This window comes from Ananas comosus, linkage group 16 (genome assembly GCF_001540865.1).
Source record: "Ananas comosus cultivar F153 linkage group 16, ASM154086v1, whole genome shotgun sequence".
NCBI lineage: Eukaryota > Viridiplantae > Streptophyta > Magnoliopsida > Poales > Bromeliaceae > Ananas > Ananas comosus.
In genome coordinates, this window is record NC_033636.1 from 8,127,237 (window position 1) to 8,139,202 (window position 11,966).

At 36.6% G+C, this 11,966-nt stretch overlaps 1 protein-coding gene across 2 annotated transcripts; it reads right to left on the reverse strand.

Moving 5' to 3' along the window:
- LOC109722074 (3-ketoacyl-CoA synthase 4) lies at window positions 884-3,649 on the reverse strand. Of its 2 annotated transcripts, none has more exons than XM_020249961.1 (2): window positions 3,487-3,649; window positions 884-3,005 (listed from the first exon to the last, which is right to left on the reverse strand). In XM_020249961.1, the coding sequence occupies exon 2, from the start codon at window positions 2,945-2,947 to the stop codon at window positions 1,376-1,378; it is 1,572 nt and encodes a 523-aa protein (XP_020105550.1). In that variant the 5' UTR covers window positions 2,948-3,005; window positions 3,487-3,649; the 3' UTR covers window positions 884-1,375. The 2 variants fall into 2 exon arrangements, with proteins under 2 accessions (XP_020105550.1, XP_020105549.1); XM_020249960.1 differs by having other exon boundaries at window positions 884-3,167.

Sequence of the window (11,966 nt, forward strand, 5' to 3'; positions counted from 1 at the left end):
ATTCACAAACACGGAATTCACTGTGATGATATGAAATTCGCTATTGGACATCAAAAGCAACTGTGGCTGTTTTTCCTGCACCAGGCTAAGCAGTAAACTATAAATTACAGAGAAATTGCTAATTATGATCTCCACACACCTGCATCAAGTGGTACTACTAGTTCAGCATATATCAACATAAAAACTGCGAAGATCAAAGCTTTTTATGCAAGCTGAAACTAATGACTAGTTAATCGTCTAATATGGTCTGCAAGTTCCCCTCCCTTCTTCACTTGACCAGATTTTCCACTAATCTTTCTTCTTTTCATTCTTTGTGCGCACATGTGCATGTGAAAGACTATTCCACTCCTCATATCCTAGGTAGGTCAGAGAAAGAGTTTTACATCTGCTTAAGTCAAGTTCGTAACAGGAAATTGCTACAATCTTCCCCAACAAAGAAATTAATCTACACCATGGTTATGTAGGCTGCATTCTTTTGTCTGTTTTAAGGCTTCATCTATATTTCTGAAAGCACAGAACTACAACATGAGTACGTACTTAAATAACATGATTGAAATACCTTTCCACCTACTGTAGCTTCGTACGTAGCGACTGATTGCAAGTAAACAGAGAATTCTCTAGCATGAAGTGGAAGCAGCAAGTGATTGGTTGATTAGGTGCTGAAGATAAAGAATGCGAAAAGGCAATCAAAGTAGAAAGAAGATGGTATTGTGTGCAGGAAGGAAACCTTTCCTCTAAGGCTCACGGTGAATAAAAAGGAGAAGCTATAATCATACAAACCATGAAAGCCCAAAGCTATCGCCATCTAAAAGCGCATGTAAGTGGGTGATATTTGCTGCGAAAACAATCCACGAAACAGATAGATAGATACCTGCACTCCATAGATCAGATAATCCTGAAAGAATTCTTATTCAGTTAAGATTACACCTGGTAATCAAACCACAAAAGATGGTTAAAGAATTCAGCAAATTACAGCAGACGGGTATGGGGTAAGCTAATAGTATCGACAAGAACTGAGATAAGAAACTCAAACACGGCCTACTCGACGATTCATAAGCGACTCTATTCCTGAAACTTTTCACGCTATAAAGTACAAGAATAACAAGGTGACACCAACAACAGACAGCTGATTTTAAAATGCAAGCAAACAGATTCAGATAAAGGGAGGAGTGCAGGAACTCGAACACCCCAATTGATTGATGATGGCCTTAAGGAAAGAGCCTACTACTAACCGGATCTCCACAGTTGACGATAAATTGGACCTAAATTCCTCCTCATCCTCTTTTTTGTTTGCTTGGGGGGAGGAGGTTTCTGGTTTTTGGTTTTTGGTTTTTTGGTTTTTTGGTTTTTGGGCGGCGCCAGGGGGGATCCGATCTTACTGAGACGGAATTCCATCAACTATCGGAACAGGGTATCTGTGGATGCAGTCGTCCCAGGGGTTGTTGGGGGAGGGCTTGACGTTGCGGAGGGCCTGCCAGACGGCGCTGTTGCACTTGAATCCGCTGCCGAAGGCGATCTGCCAGATCTTGTGGCCCTTGCGGATGCGGCCCTTGGCCTCGATGTAGGCGAGCTCGTACCAGATGGAGCTGGAGGAGGTGTTGCCGAAGCGGTGGAGGGTCATGCGGGAGGCCTCGACGTGGAGGGGCCGGAGCTGGAGGTTCTTCTCGAGCTCGTCGATGACGGCGCGGCCGCCGGCGTGGATGCAGAAGTGGTCGAAGGCGAGCTTGAAGTCGGGGATGTAGGGCTTGATCTTGGCGTTGAAGAGCTTCTTGGCGACGAGGGTGGCGAAGAAGAGGAGCTGCTCGCTGACGGGGAGGACGAGGGGCCCGAGGGTGGTGATGTTGGCCTTGAGGGCGCCGCCGGCGATGGCCATGAGGTCCTTGGAGAGGGAGACGCCCACCTTGCCCTGCTCGTCCTGCTCCTGGTACACGCACCGGAAGGCCGTGTCGTCGGCGCCGCGGTGGGTGCGCACCACGTGCACCAGCCGGAACTTGGCGCGCCGGCGCTCGGCGGCGCGGTTGGAGAGCAGCACGGCGGCACCCCCCATGCGGAAGAGGCAGTTGGGGATGAGCATGGACTTGCGGTTGCCGAAGTACCAGTTGAGCGTGATGTTCTCCGAGCTGACGACGACGGCGTAGGTGGCGCCGTGCACCTGCAGCAGGTCGCGCGCGAGGTCGACGGCGATGACCCCCGCGCTGCAACCCATCCCGCCCAGGTTGTAGCTCCGGATGTTCCCCCGCAGCCGGTACCGGTTCACGATCATGGCCGAGAGCGACGGCGTCGGGTTGAAGAGGCTGCAGTTCACCACCAGCACCCCCACGTCCTTGGGCTTGATCCCCGTCGCGCGGAACAGGCTGTCCAGCGCGCCGAACATCACCTGCTCCGCCTCCGCGCGCGCGTTCGCCATCGACGGCCGCGGCGGCACGCAGTGCATCGCCGCGGGCACGTACGTCTCCTCGCCCAGCCCGCTGCGCTCCAGGATCTTGCCCTGGAACTCCAGCGCCGCATCGCTGAAGCCGCAGAGCGCCGAGTGCTCCATGAACGCCCGGTACGGCGCCTGCAGCTCCCTGGGGGGAACGTAGCAGGCGTAGTCCACCAGGTACACCGGCCGCGGCCGCGTCATCATGTACAGCGTCGACCCGAACACCAGCAGCGCGATCAGCGCCAGCACGCTCACCAGGTTGTACTGCAGGTGCACCCACAGCTGCCGCAGCTCGTCCGGGTCCGTCCGCCCGGCCTCGATCACGATCACCACCATCAGCGGGATCAGCGTCAGCGTCAGCAGGTGCGTTATCAGGTAGTGGTACCCCAGCTTCACGTACTTCAAATTCACGCTCTGCAAGAAGTCCGGAAGCCGCCGGCTCGCCGACATCTCCCGCCGCGCAGACTGCCCTCCTCCTCCGCCTCCTCCTCCGTCTCCGTCTCTGTCCCCGCCCCCGCTGCTCATCTTCCTTCCTTCCTTCCTTCCTTCCTCCTCCCTTATTATTATTATTATGATTATAAACCTGAAGCAAACCAAACCAAACCAAAAAAATTCAAAACCCCGAGCGGGTTAGGAAAATTGTCGCTAAATAAATAAATAGTCCCCTCCCCTCTTCTTTCGCTGTCGAGAGACGAGTCAACCGGGCGACTCTTGAAGCTTCGGAGTTGCTTCCCTACACGTCTCTCTACACGAACCACTAAAACAATTTATTTATTTATTTGAAGAAGAAGGGGGCAAGTGTTTCGAATCAAGTTAAATAAAAATACTGGAGGAGTTAGAAATCGCAGGGATGAGGTAAATTAATTGTTGTGGGGGTGGTGTAGCCGCCGCGGTGCCAGTAAGCAATCAGAAGCTGCTGGGTTGTTGCTATCAGGCGAAGGGTTTTGGGGGCGGCGCGCACGGAGGGGAAGAGGGGAAGAGGGGAAGGGAAAGAGGGAGGAAGAGAAAGGGAGAAAAGACAGAGAGAGAGAGGCCAGGAGGGAATCAAAAGGGGCCGAACATACGCGAATGCGAACAGGCTGTCGTCCCTCGTGGTGAGTAGGAAAATCCTACGCCGTTTCCGAGAGAAACCCAAAACGCAGCCCAGATGGGTTAGCCTTCTGTTGAGCGAGCTCCCGTTGGGTTACCTCCAAGTCTACCCGAGATATTTGAAGTTGTTTGTTCTGACTTGTGAGGGTTCCACTAATGATTAAAAAAAAAAAAGAAGATTGTTTATGTAAAAAAGTCATGTATGCTTTTCTTGCTACAGTTTTTGGTCTAATGATATCAGATTAATTAATATAGTAAATCATGCGATGCGACGGATAGATAATTAAAAAATAAAATAAAAAACGGTGATAAAGAAAGAAGAAATAACGGTGGAAGAAGCGAAAATAACGGGGGAGATTCATCAAGGTAATAGCCGAATGAAGTGGAAGAGGAACACTCAGCCAATGCAGAGGTATGACCCGGATCGGTTCAAGAAAAAAAAAAGAGAAAAATTCAATTTTGTTCAAACAAAGAAAGAAAAAAAAAAATGTAAAGGTTTTAAGCCAGTTCAGAAAAGCCTACACTTAATAATGATTAGTTTGGTTCAAACAAAAAAAAAGAGAAAAATTCGGCTCAGTTCAAGTAAAAAAAAAAAAAAGAAGGAGAACTTGAGCTGGTTTGAGATGGATGAATATATCTCAAATCATCTTAGAGCTTGTTTAGATGTATAAATATCTTATTAGGTATATTTTCTTAATTTACTTAAAAAATTTATACATTTGATTGATAAGAAGTATGGTCAAATAATTAAAATAAAATATTATATTCAGACTTCAAATCAGTTTTTAATTAAATAAATTCTCTAATATATAAATTATACTATCTTATCAAATTATAGATGACAAACTTCTTTTAAAATAATTAGAAATTAAACTCCTTGCTTACAATCCAATAGAGCCTCAAGCTACCTATGAAATCCAATTTCCAATAGTCCTAGAATATTTTCCTTTTTTTTTCCCTGAAAAGTGTGATACTTAGGTTACCCGTTTGGTCCGTGGATATCGGATATTGATATAAACTTTTTTATTCTTGAAATAGCTTTATTTTTGGATAGTTAAAAATAAAAACAAAATTGTATTTGATTTGTAATTTTACTATTCTCGAGAATAATTGAAATTGTATTTTGTTAATTTTATGGAATAATATAGAAAAGTAAAAAAAAAGTGATAATTGAATTTAATATAAAATATAATTTAATAAAAATAATTTGTTATAAAAATATTTTATTGTAAAAATAATTTATTATAATATTAATAAAAATAATTTATTATAAATTATGATTTAATAAAAAAATTTTATAAAATATTTTTTTTAAAATTCTACTCAAATTTAAATGTAATAAAAATAATTTATTATAATATTTAAGTATAATTTACTATAGTAATTTATAATAATATTTAAATATAAATAATACGTATTAATAAAGTACAATTAATAATTTTATAATAAAATAATTTATTCTAAATATTTTTTAGTATGTTTTTATTACTTACTTTTAATTTAATTTATAATTTTAGTAAAGCTTGGAATAATACCATTCCATCAAAAGATGGAATATTTATCCAATTTATTTCGGAATAATCGAAAATAGTGAGATTTGACTGGAATAAAATTATTTCGCCAAAAAAATATTTCGTTTGGTGGAATAGTGGATAATTTTTATTTAGGGTTATTTCATACAGGTATGTACAAATATAATGAATTGCAAATATATCTTTATAAAATTTAATTTCATATATTATACTTGTAAAAGTTCTAATATTTTCAAATATGTTCTTCTGATATGTTACTGTTAAAATATTATTTATTTTATAAATAGAATGATTTTTTTGCCATCATAAATATATTCTTCCAAATTAGGAGGGATAAAAAGGTCAATTTACCTTATTAACAGACTAGAGTTAAATTTTTTATTTATAATTAAATAATTTTTTTCTAACGGATCTTAACAATACGGACATATTTGAAAATATCAAAATTTTTATAAAAATAATATATGAAACTTGAATTTTATAAAAATATATTTATAAATTATTATATTTACAAAGACCAGTATAAAATTAACTCTTTTTATTATCCTATTTTATCTGGGAATCTAAGGAGGGCCATAGGGTACGGTTATGAGTACGCCAAATTTTTCTGCGAGCAGCTTATCCTGTGGATCAATGCTATTATGCCAACCACTCCACTACAATCACACACGAGAACGATCCGAGAGGAGAGCGAAAATTTCGCGCCACGTGTCGAGCCCCGACCTAAAATATCAAACTAGAGGACGCGAATGACACCGCCCCTAACTGCAGACTCATTGTCATCATCGCCGTTCGTTCGTTAATCCTCGCACCGTTAGATCATCAATGGGAAACGGTCAATTTTTAGTGGCATCACACGGAGAGACAGAAATTCAAAGGGTAAGCGATTCTATTATGCATCACATTATTATTTATTAATAGTTAATTTTAGGCTAAATTATATAAAATCGTTTTGTTAAAATTTGAATTTTTACTTTTTTTTTTTGTCATTTAAAAATCTACACTTTGCCCATTTTTAAAATAAAAAATATTCACAGAAGAATACGATGTGAACTGTAATGACAAAATGATCATTTTATTCTTCACAATTTTCATCTTCTCCCTCATCTTGCTCATTTGCCGCCTCTATTGACCGCAGTTCGCACATCGATCGGCCGCGGTTCTTCTCCATTTTCTTCTCCACTTGCTTCCCTTCTCCTCTTGCATCCTTATTGCCCCTTCATTTCAGCAACAGTAGGAAGAAAATCGAGATAGGCGTGGATAGAAAGGTAGGCAAGGGTAAGGAGGGCGAAGGCCATGCGGCGGAGGAGGGCGAGGAGGTGTTTGTCGGCGCGGACGGAGATGTGGGTGAAGACGAGGCAGTGAAGAAGGGCGAGGCAGCGAGGCGGAAGAGAGCGAAGCACAGTAGAGAGTGCGGAGGGTATTTTTGGTATAAAAAAATATTTTATAATAGAACCCTAATGACAAGGGGTGAAATGAACATTTTTTATTTTATAAGATAACAAAGTGTAGGTTTTTAAATGACGGAGGGGGAATGTGAAAAATCAGGTTTTTGACAGAGGAGTTTAAGAAAAATAATCCGATTAATTGATGACGTTGCATCAACAATATAATTTAGGATAAACTTCAAATACTACTGTAATTTCGCACTTTCTTACTTTAGTATCTCGTAATTTTTTTTTCATCAGCACATTCATTAACTCTCCGTTAAATTATATAAAAAAAACTTCAGATACTCTATTTATAAATATTCACTTTTGTACCATGTGGTTTACCAAATTTTACTTTAGTACTTTGTGGCTCTAACTTTATTAACGGAAAAAATAATGAAAAGAAAGGTATAAAATTATATATTTTAAATTGTAGAGTATTAAAATAAAAAAGTGGAAACTATGAAAATGATAATATTTAAAGTTTTTTCTATAATTTATGTATTCTAGATTTTTTTTTTAAGGAAAAATTTCAAAAACCCCCCAGTGGTTTCGTAGTTTCTCACTTTGTCCCCCTGTGGTTTAAAATGCATCAATTTGCCCCCCTATGGTTTCGTTTTTATCTTTTCGGTAGCTTTTTCGTCAATATTTTATTAAATTATATACAAAAAACTTCACATATCCATTTAGATTTATCAAATATTCACTTTAGTACCCTTTAGTTTTAACTTTATCACTGATTTAAGAAAAAAAAATAATAAAATTGATAAGAAAAAGAGAAAAAGAAATCACAAGGGGGCAAATTAATATATTTTAAATCACAGAGGGGCAAAGTGAGAAACTACGAAATCACAGGAGGGATTTTTGAAGTTTTTTCTTTTTTTAAACTAGGATGCGTCTTCTAGAAGAAGGTGAGAATCTTTGAGATCTTGGATCCGGTGCACCAGTGGCCGTCGGTGGTCTACTTTTCCTTGAACTGTATAGTATCAAACTATCAATCCACCGTCCAAATAAATAGTTTTCTGATTGAAAATTTGAAACAACATTTTTTTTTTTTTTTGGAAGGTTGTGATTGGATGATATAGGCCGTAGGGAAAGGTGAATTGCTGGATGGTGCTAATATTTTTTTTTTTTTTTTATGGGTTAATTGCATCAGGTCTTCTCGAGTATAGTAAATTATAAATATATTTTTATAAAATTTAACTTTTATAAATTATTGCTGTAAAAGTTGTAACATTTTCAGATATGTCATTGCCGTTAGAATCCGTTAGAAAAATTTAGTTAACCATAAGTTAAATACTTTATCCTGATTAATTTTTGACATTTTTATCCCTTTTATATTATACTATTATAATTTTTGGAGAGATATATTTGTGATCGCAAAATTAAAAATATAAACATGTTTCTAACGGTTCTCTGACGGCAACAAACCAGAGGAACATATATGAAAATATTAGGATTTTTACTGTAATAACTTATGAAAGTTAAACTTTCCAGAAATATATTTATAGTTCACTATATTTGCGGGAACCTGTATGCAATTAACTCTTTTTTTATTATATTAAATTTTTTGGGTAAATATAAGATTGGAATTAACTCTAAACCTCTTCTGTTTGAAGATTCGTCAATTCAATTCTCTGCATCCAACTTTTAAGAGGTGTTACCGACCGTCACTAGAGCAAGTGGCAAAGGATTTAGTGGTTGGTACCCGAGACCCAAGTTCGAATCCTGGTTGATTCACATTTTTAGCTAAGTTTATTTCTAAATAAAATAAACAAAGCGGCTAGCATGCTACCTATCTCTAAAAAAAAAAAAAAACTTTTAAGAGGTGTTCGGTTTTTCAAAAAAAGTGCAAAATCTAATTTTAGAGATTTTTTAAAAATAGAAATAATGCCTTTGTCCATAATTTTATTTTTCGGATAAAATATTTTGAAAAGAAAATTACTATTTTTCATAAAATCTAAAAAAAATTGTTTTTTAGAAACCAAATGAACAAAAGTATTTTTTCAACTAGAAAACTATTTTCTTTAAGAAATGAATTGCAAAAACAATGCCAAATAGTGGGATGAGAATATATTTAATTTGTTTTTGTGAGTAATAACATGCCGCACATGTTGTATTGATTCAGTTAACATATAATTTCTATAACGAAAATACATATTGCCCCCTAATGCCAGGTAAGTCCAATGATTATTGTTTTGTTTATCAATACAGTTTAGATGAATTACGTGAACTACGTGAGAGAAGTGCTACGATTATTTTGATGCACAGGTTAAGAAACATTTTGGACAGCTCGAAGCCTAAAAGCGAGAAACTTGCGAGATTTTATGAACCGGACATCATGCCTCTTTGATCGATGTCCATCCAGTTATAAATGGAAGATCAGATAATCTTCAACTTTAGTCTCAAAATAAATAGCAAACAGATCGTGCCTGACTTAAGTAGCAAAAACCTAATTAATCGATATCTAATATTTCAAATTCAAAATATAAATAATTTATATTTTCAACTAATTTTTTTTTTTTTTATAAAATAGTTAACATACTATTATCTTTCTCTCTCTCTCTTTTTTTTTTTTTTTTATAAAAAAAGGCGATATTGTCAACGTTGTGGGGTCACCGGATGGGCCTGTGAGATCCAAACAAGCAATAATTATTTCTTGAAACATTAATACGAGACGGCAAGGTTTAACCCTCAAAGGCTCAAACAACCAGCCGTATTTAACGTGCAACTTGGACGACTACAGCCAATTTGAATATATTTTATAGAGTACATCTCATACAGGTCCCTACAATAATAATGAATGACAAATACATTTTTATAAAATTTAATTTTCATATACTGTTTCTATAAACATTCTGATATTTTCAAATATGTCCTTCCAATTTGTTATCGTTAGAGAACTGTTTATATTTTCAATTTTGACATCACAAATATATCGCCGCTCAAAAGTCTTAACAGTATAATATAAAAGAGGTAAAAATATCAAAAACTAACCAGAATTAAATATTTAATCTATGATTAATTAAACTTTTCTGATGAATTCTAATGACGGGAATATATTTGTCATTCATCATGTTTACAGAAAACTGTGTGAAATTAACCCTATTTTATAATGATTAAGTTACATCAACTTTGAATATTAGGATTAGGTGAGCTGGCAATTTAATAGCTACAATTCACCTCTCTCGTAAGTGCCTCAAAATTAGAGATCATTAGTTGCCCAAAATGGGGGCTAGTTGTTGTACTACATATGATTATTAAATTCAACTTGAGCCCACGAAGATTATCCTCGTTTGCTTTTATGAAAATTTAAGTACAATTTGTTCGTGTCATGTGGTACATATATTTACTTCGCATTTTGAAACAATTAGACGAAAATTGTGAATATTTGACTTACCAATGATGGGGAATCTATATATATAAAGATTAGAAAGTGATTTGCAGTTATGGGTACGTCTCACATTAATTTTATATCAATATCCTTTTATCACATCATTGTCTTTATTCCTTTCGCAAAATTAATCTCAAACAAATTTTATAATTTCTCACATTGCCTTTATTGTCCTTCTATTACTTATTTTATTGCGGCGTGCGAACAACCTACTGTATCCATGCAGAAGCAGTTCTTGCCTTCTTGGTATTGTAAAATTAATCTTTATCTAATCTAATCTAATCTAATCTAATCTAATTTGTGCAGAGCGGAGAAAATTGTGTGAAAATTATGGGACCGACGGAAATTTGAAAACAACTCTACAAAATCGTAAATAAATCCTGACATAAGCTTTATGTTTACGTATAAGTTAGAATCATCTAGAACTGGAGCTGGGCTCCTGTGCTTTCAAAAACATAAGAGTATTTGTATTTGTGACTTTTTTGCCGTCGAATCGTCTCAAGATTTACGTAGCAATATTAACGGCGTGTTTCATTAAATCTTCTTTATTAGTATTGTACGGATTTTGAGGCGATCCGACGTTAAAAAAATCATAAGCACGTTGAGCTCCTATGCTGTTAAAAGCATAGAAACTCAGCTCTCTAGAATTGTGTTCTTTACGTAAATTCTTTTTCTAAATAGTGATTTGAATTTACACATGGTCATTTACTATGTATGTTTGTCCCCTGCATTGCACAAGCTTTTGTGCTCGGTCCAAATCTCACGCAAGAATTCAGCTGCGCTCGTGAAGAAAATTCTTAATTGCTACCACAGTTGGTTCGACCACACGCTGCTTTTCGAATGATCCCATTTCACTACTTGGTTGGGGATTTTTTTTTTTTTTTTTTTTGAGAAATAAGTAGCACGCTATCCGTTTCGTTTATTTTATTTAGAAATAAACTTAGCTGGAAATATGAATCAACTAGAATTCGAACTTAGATCTCGAATACCAACCACCAATTCCTTTGCCACTTGCTCTAGGGACCCACGCTTTTTGAGTGAGAGTAGGTGGAGTATCATGATATCATCATCCTGGAAACGTTCTATTTCTGCAATGCACAAGATTAGGGCGTTGACGAGAAAAACTCTCCAGGAAAATTTTAAAAAAGGATTCAGTTAACATGCCCTTTCAATGCACCGTTTCACACAATTGAAAACCATTCGGAATAAGTACATATAATAATATGCTGGTTAGGTAATTCCATTCCTTGGTGTGATAGTCTTTTTAACCTGACTTCACGAGAGGCTATTTATTTAAAAAGGATAATACATACTATACCCTTCAAAGTTTTTAAAATATCTTATATATCTTTTTTATTTTTTGTTTCAAATATATTTCTAGTGTATTTCTTCATTATTCAAAAATATCCTGCTGTTAGTATCGTTAAGTCATTTCAGGTTAAACCGGATTAAATTTCTACTCAACTTAAGGGGAAAAAAAAGATTAGTGACGGTAAAAGGGCATTTTTGAAAGGAAAGGAGTCCAAATATTTCATTTTGTTCTTAACTTAAGAGTAAATAAGAAAAATTGATGATAATAAGAAGATAAATTTGAAAGGGCAAAATAATAACTTTACAGATATAGCAATTGTTCTTAACAGAATCTAACTTTAGTAGGGGTATATTCGAAAGAGCTTATATTGTTAAAAGGGTATTTTAGTATTATTAGCCTTCTAAGCAGGATAAATAAAAAAAATCGAAAACATCTTAAAAGTATATAAACAACTGCCCTTAAGGAGCCACTACAAATTAGTGAGGTACTTAATAAGATTGAAATAATTTAAGAATGGGCTAGAAAGAAAAAAAAAAAAGGACATTTAGAAAGAAAACGATAGAAAAGTATTTATTCGTAGGTGGCCAAAAACACCCCTAACATAAATTAGAATAGAGAAAGGGGAGCAAATCTTGGACAACTTTTTTTAATTTCAAAATCATATACAGTGTCCCACCGAGTGTTTTCTTTCTCGGTTAGGCTTTGAAATTTCCAAGTTCCCAAATATGCTTTGTCTAAATTGATAGTGAAATAGACAACGACAACCCACCAGCAACGTAATCTCCCT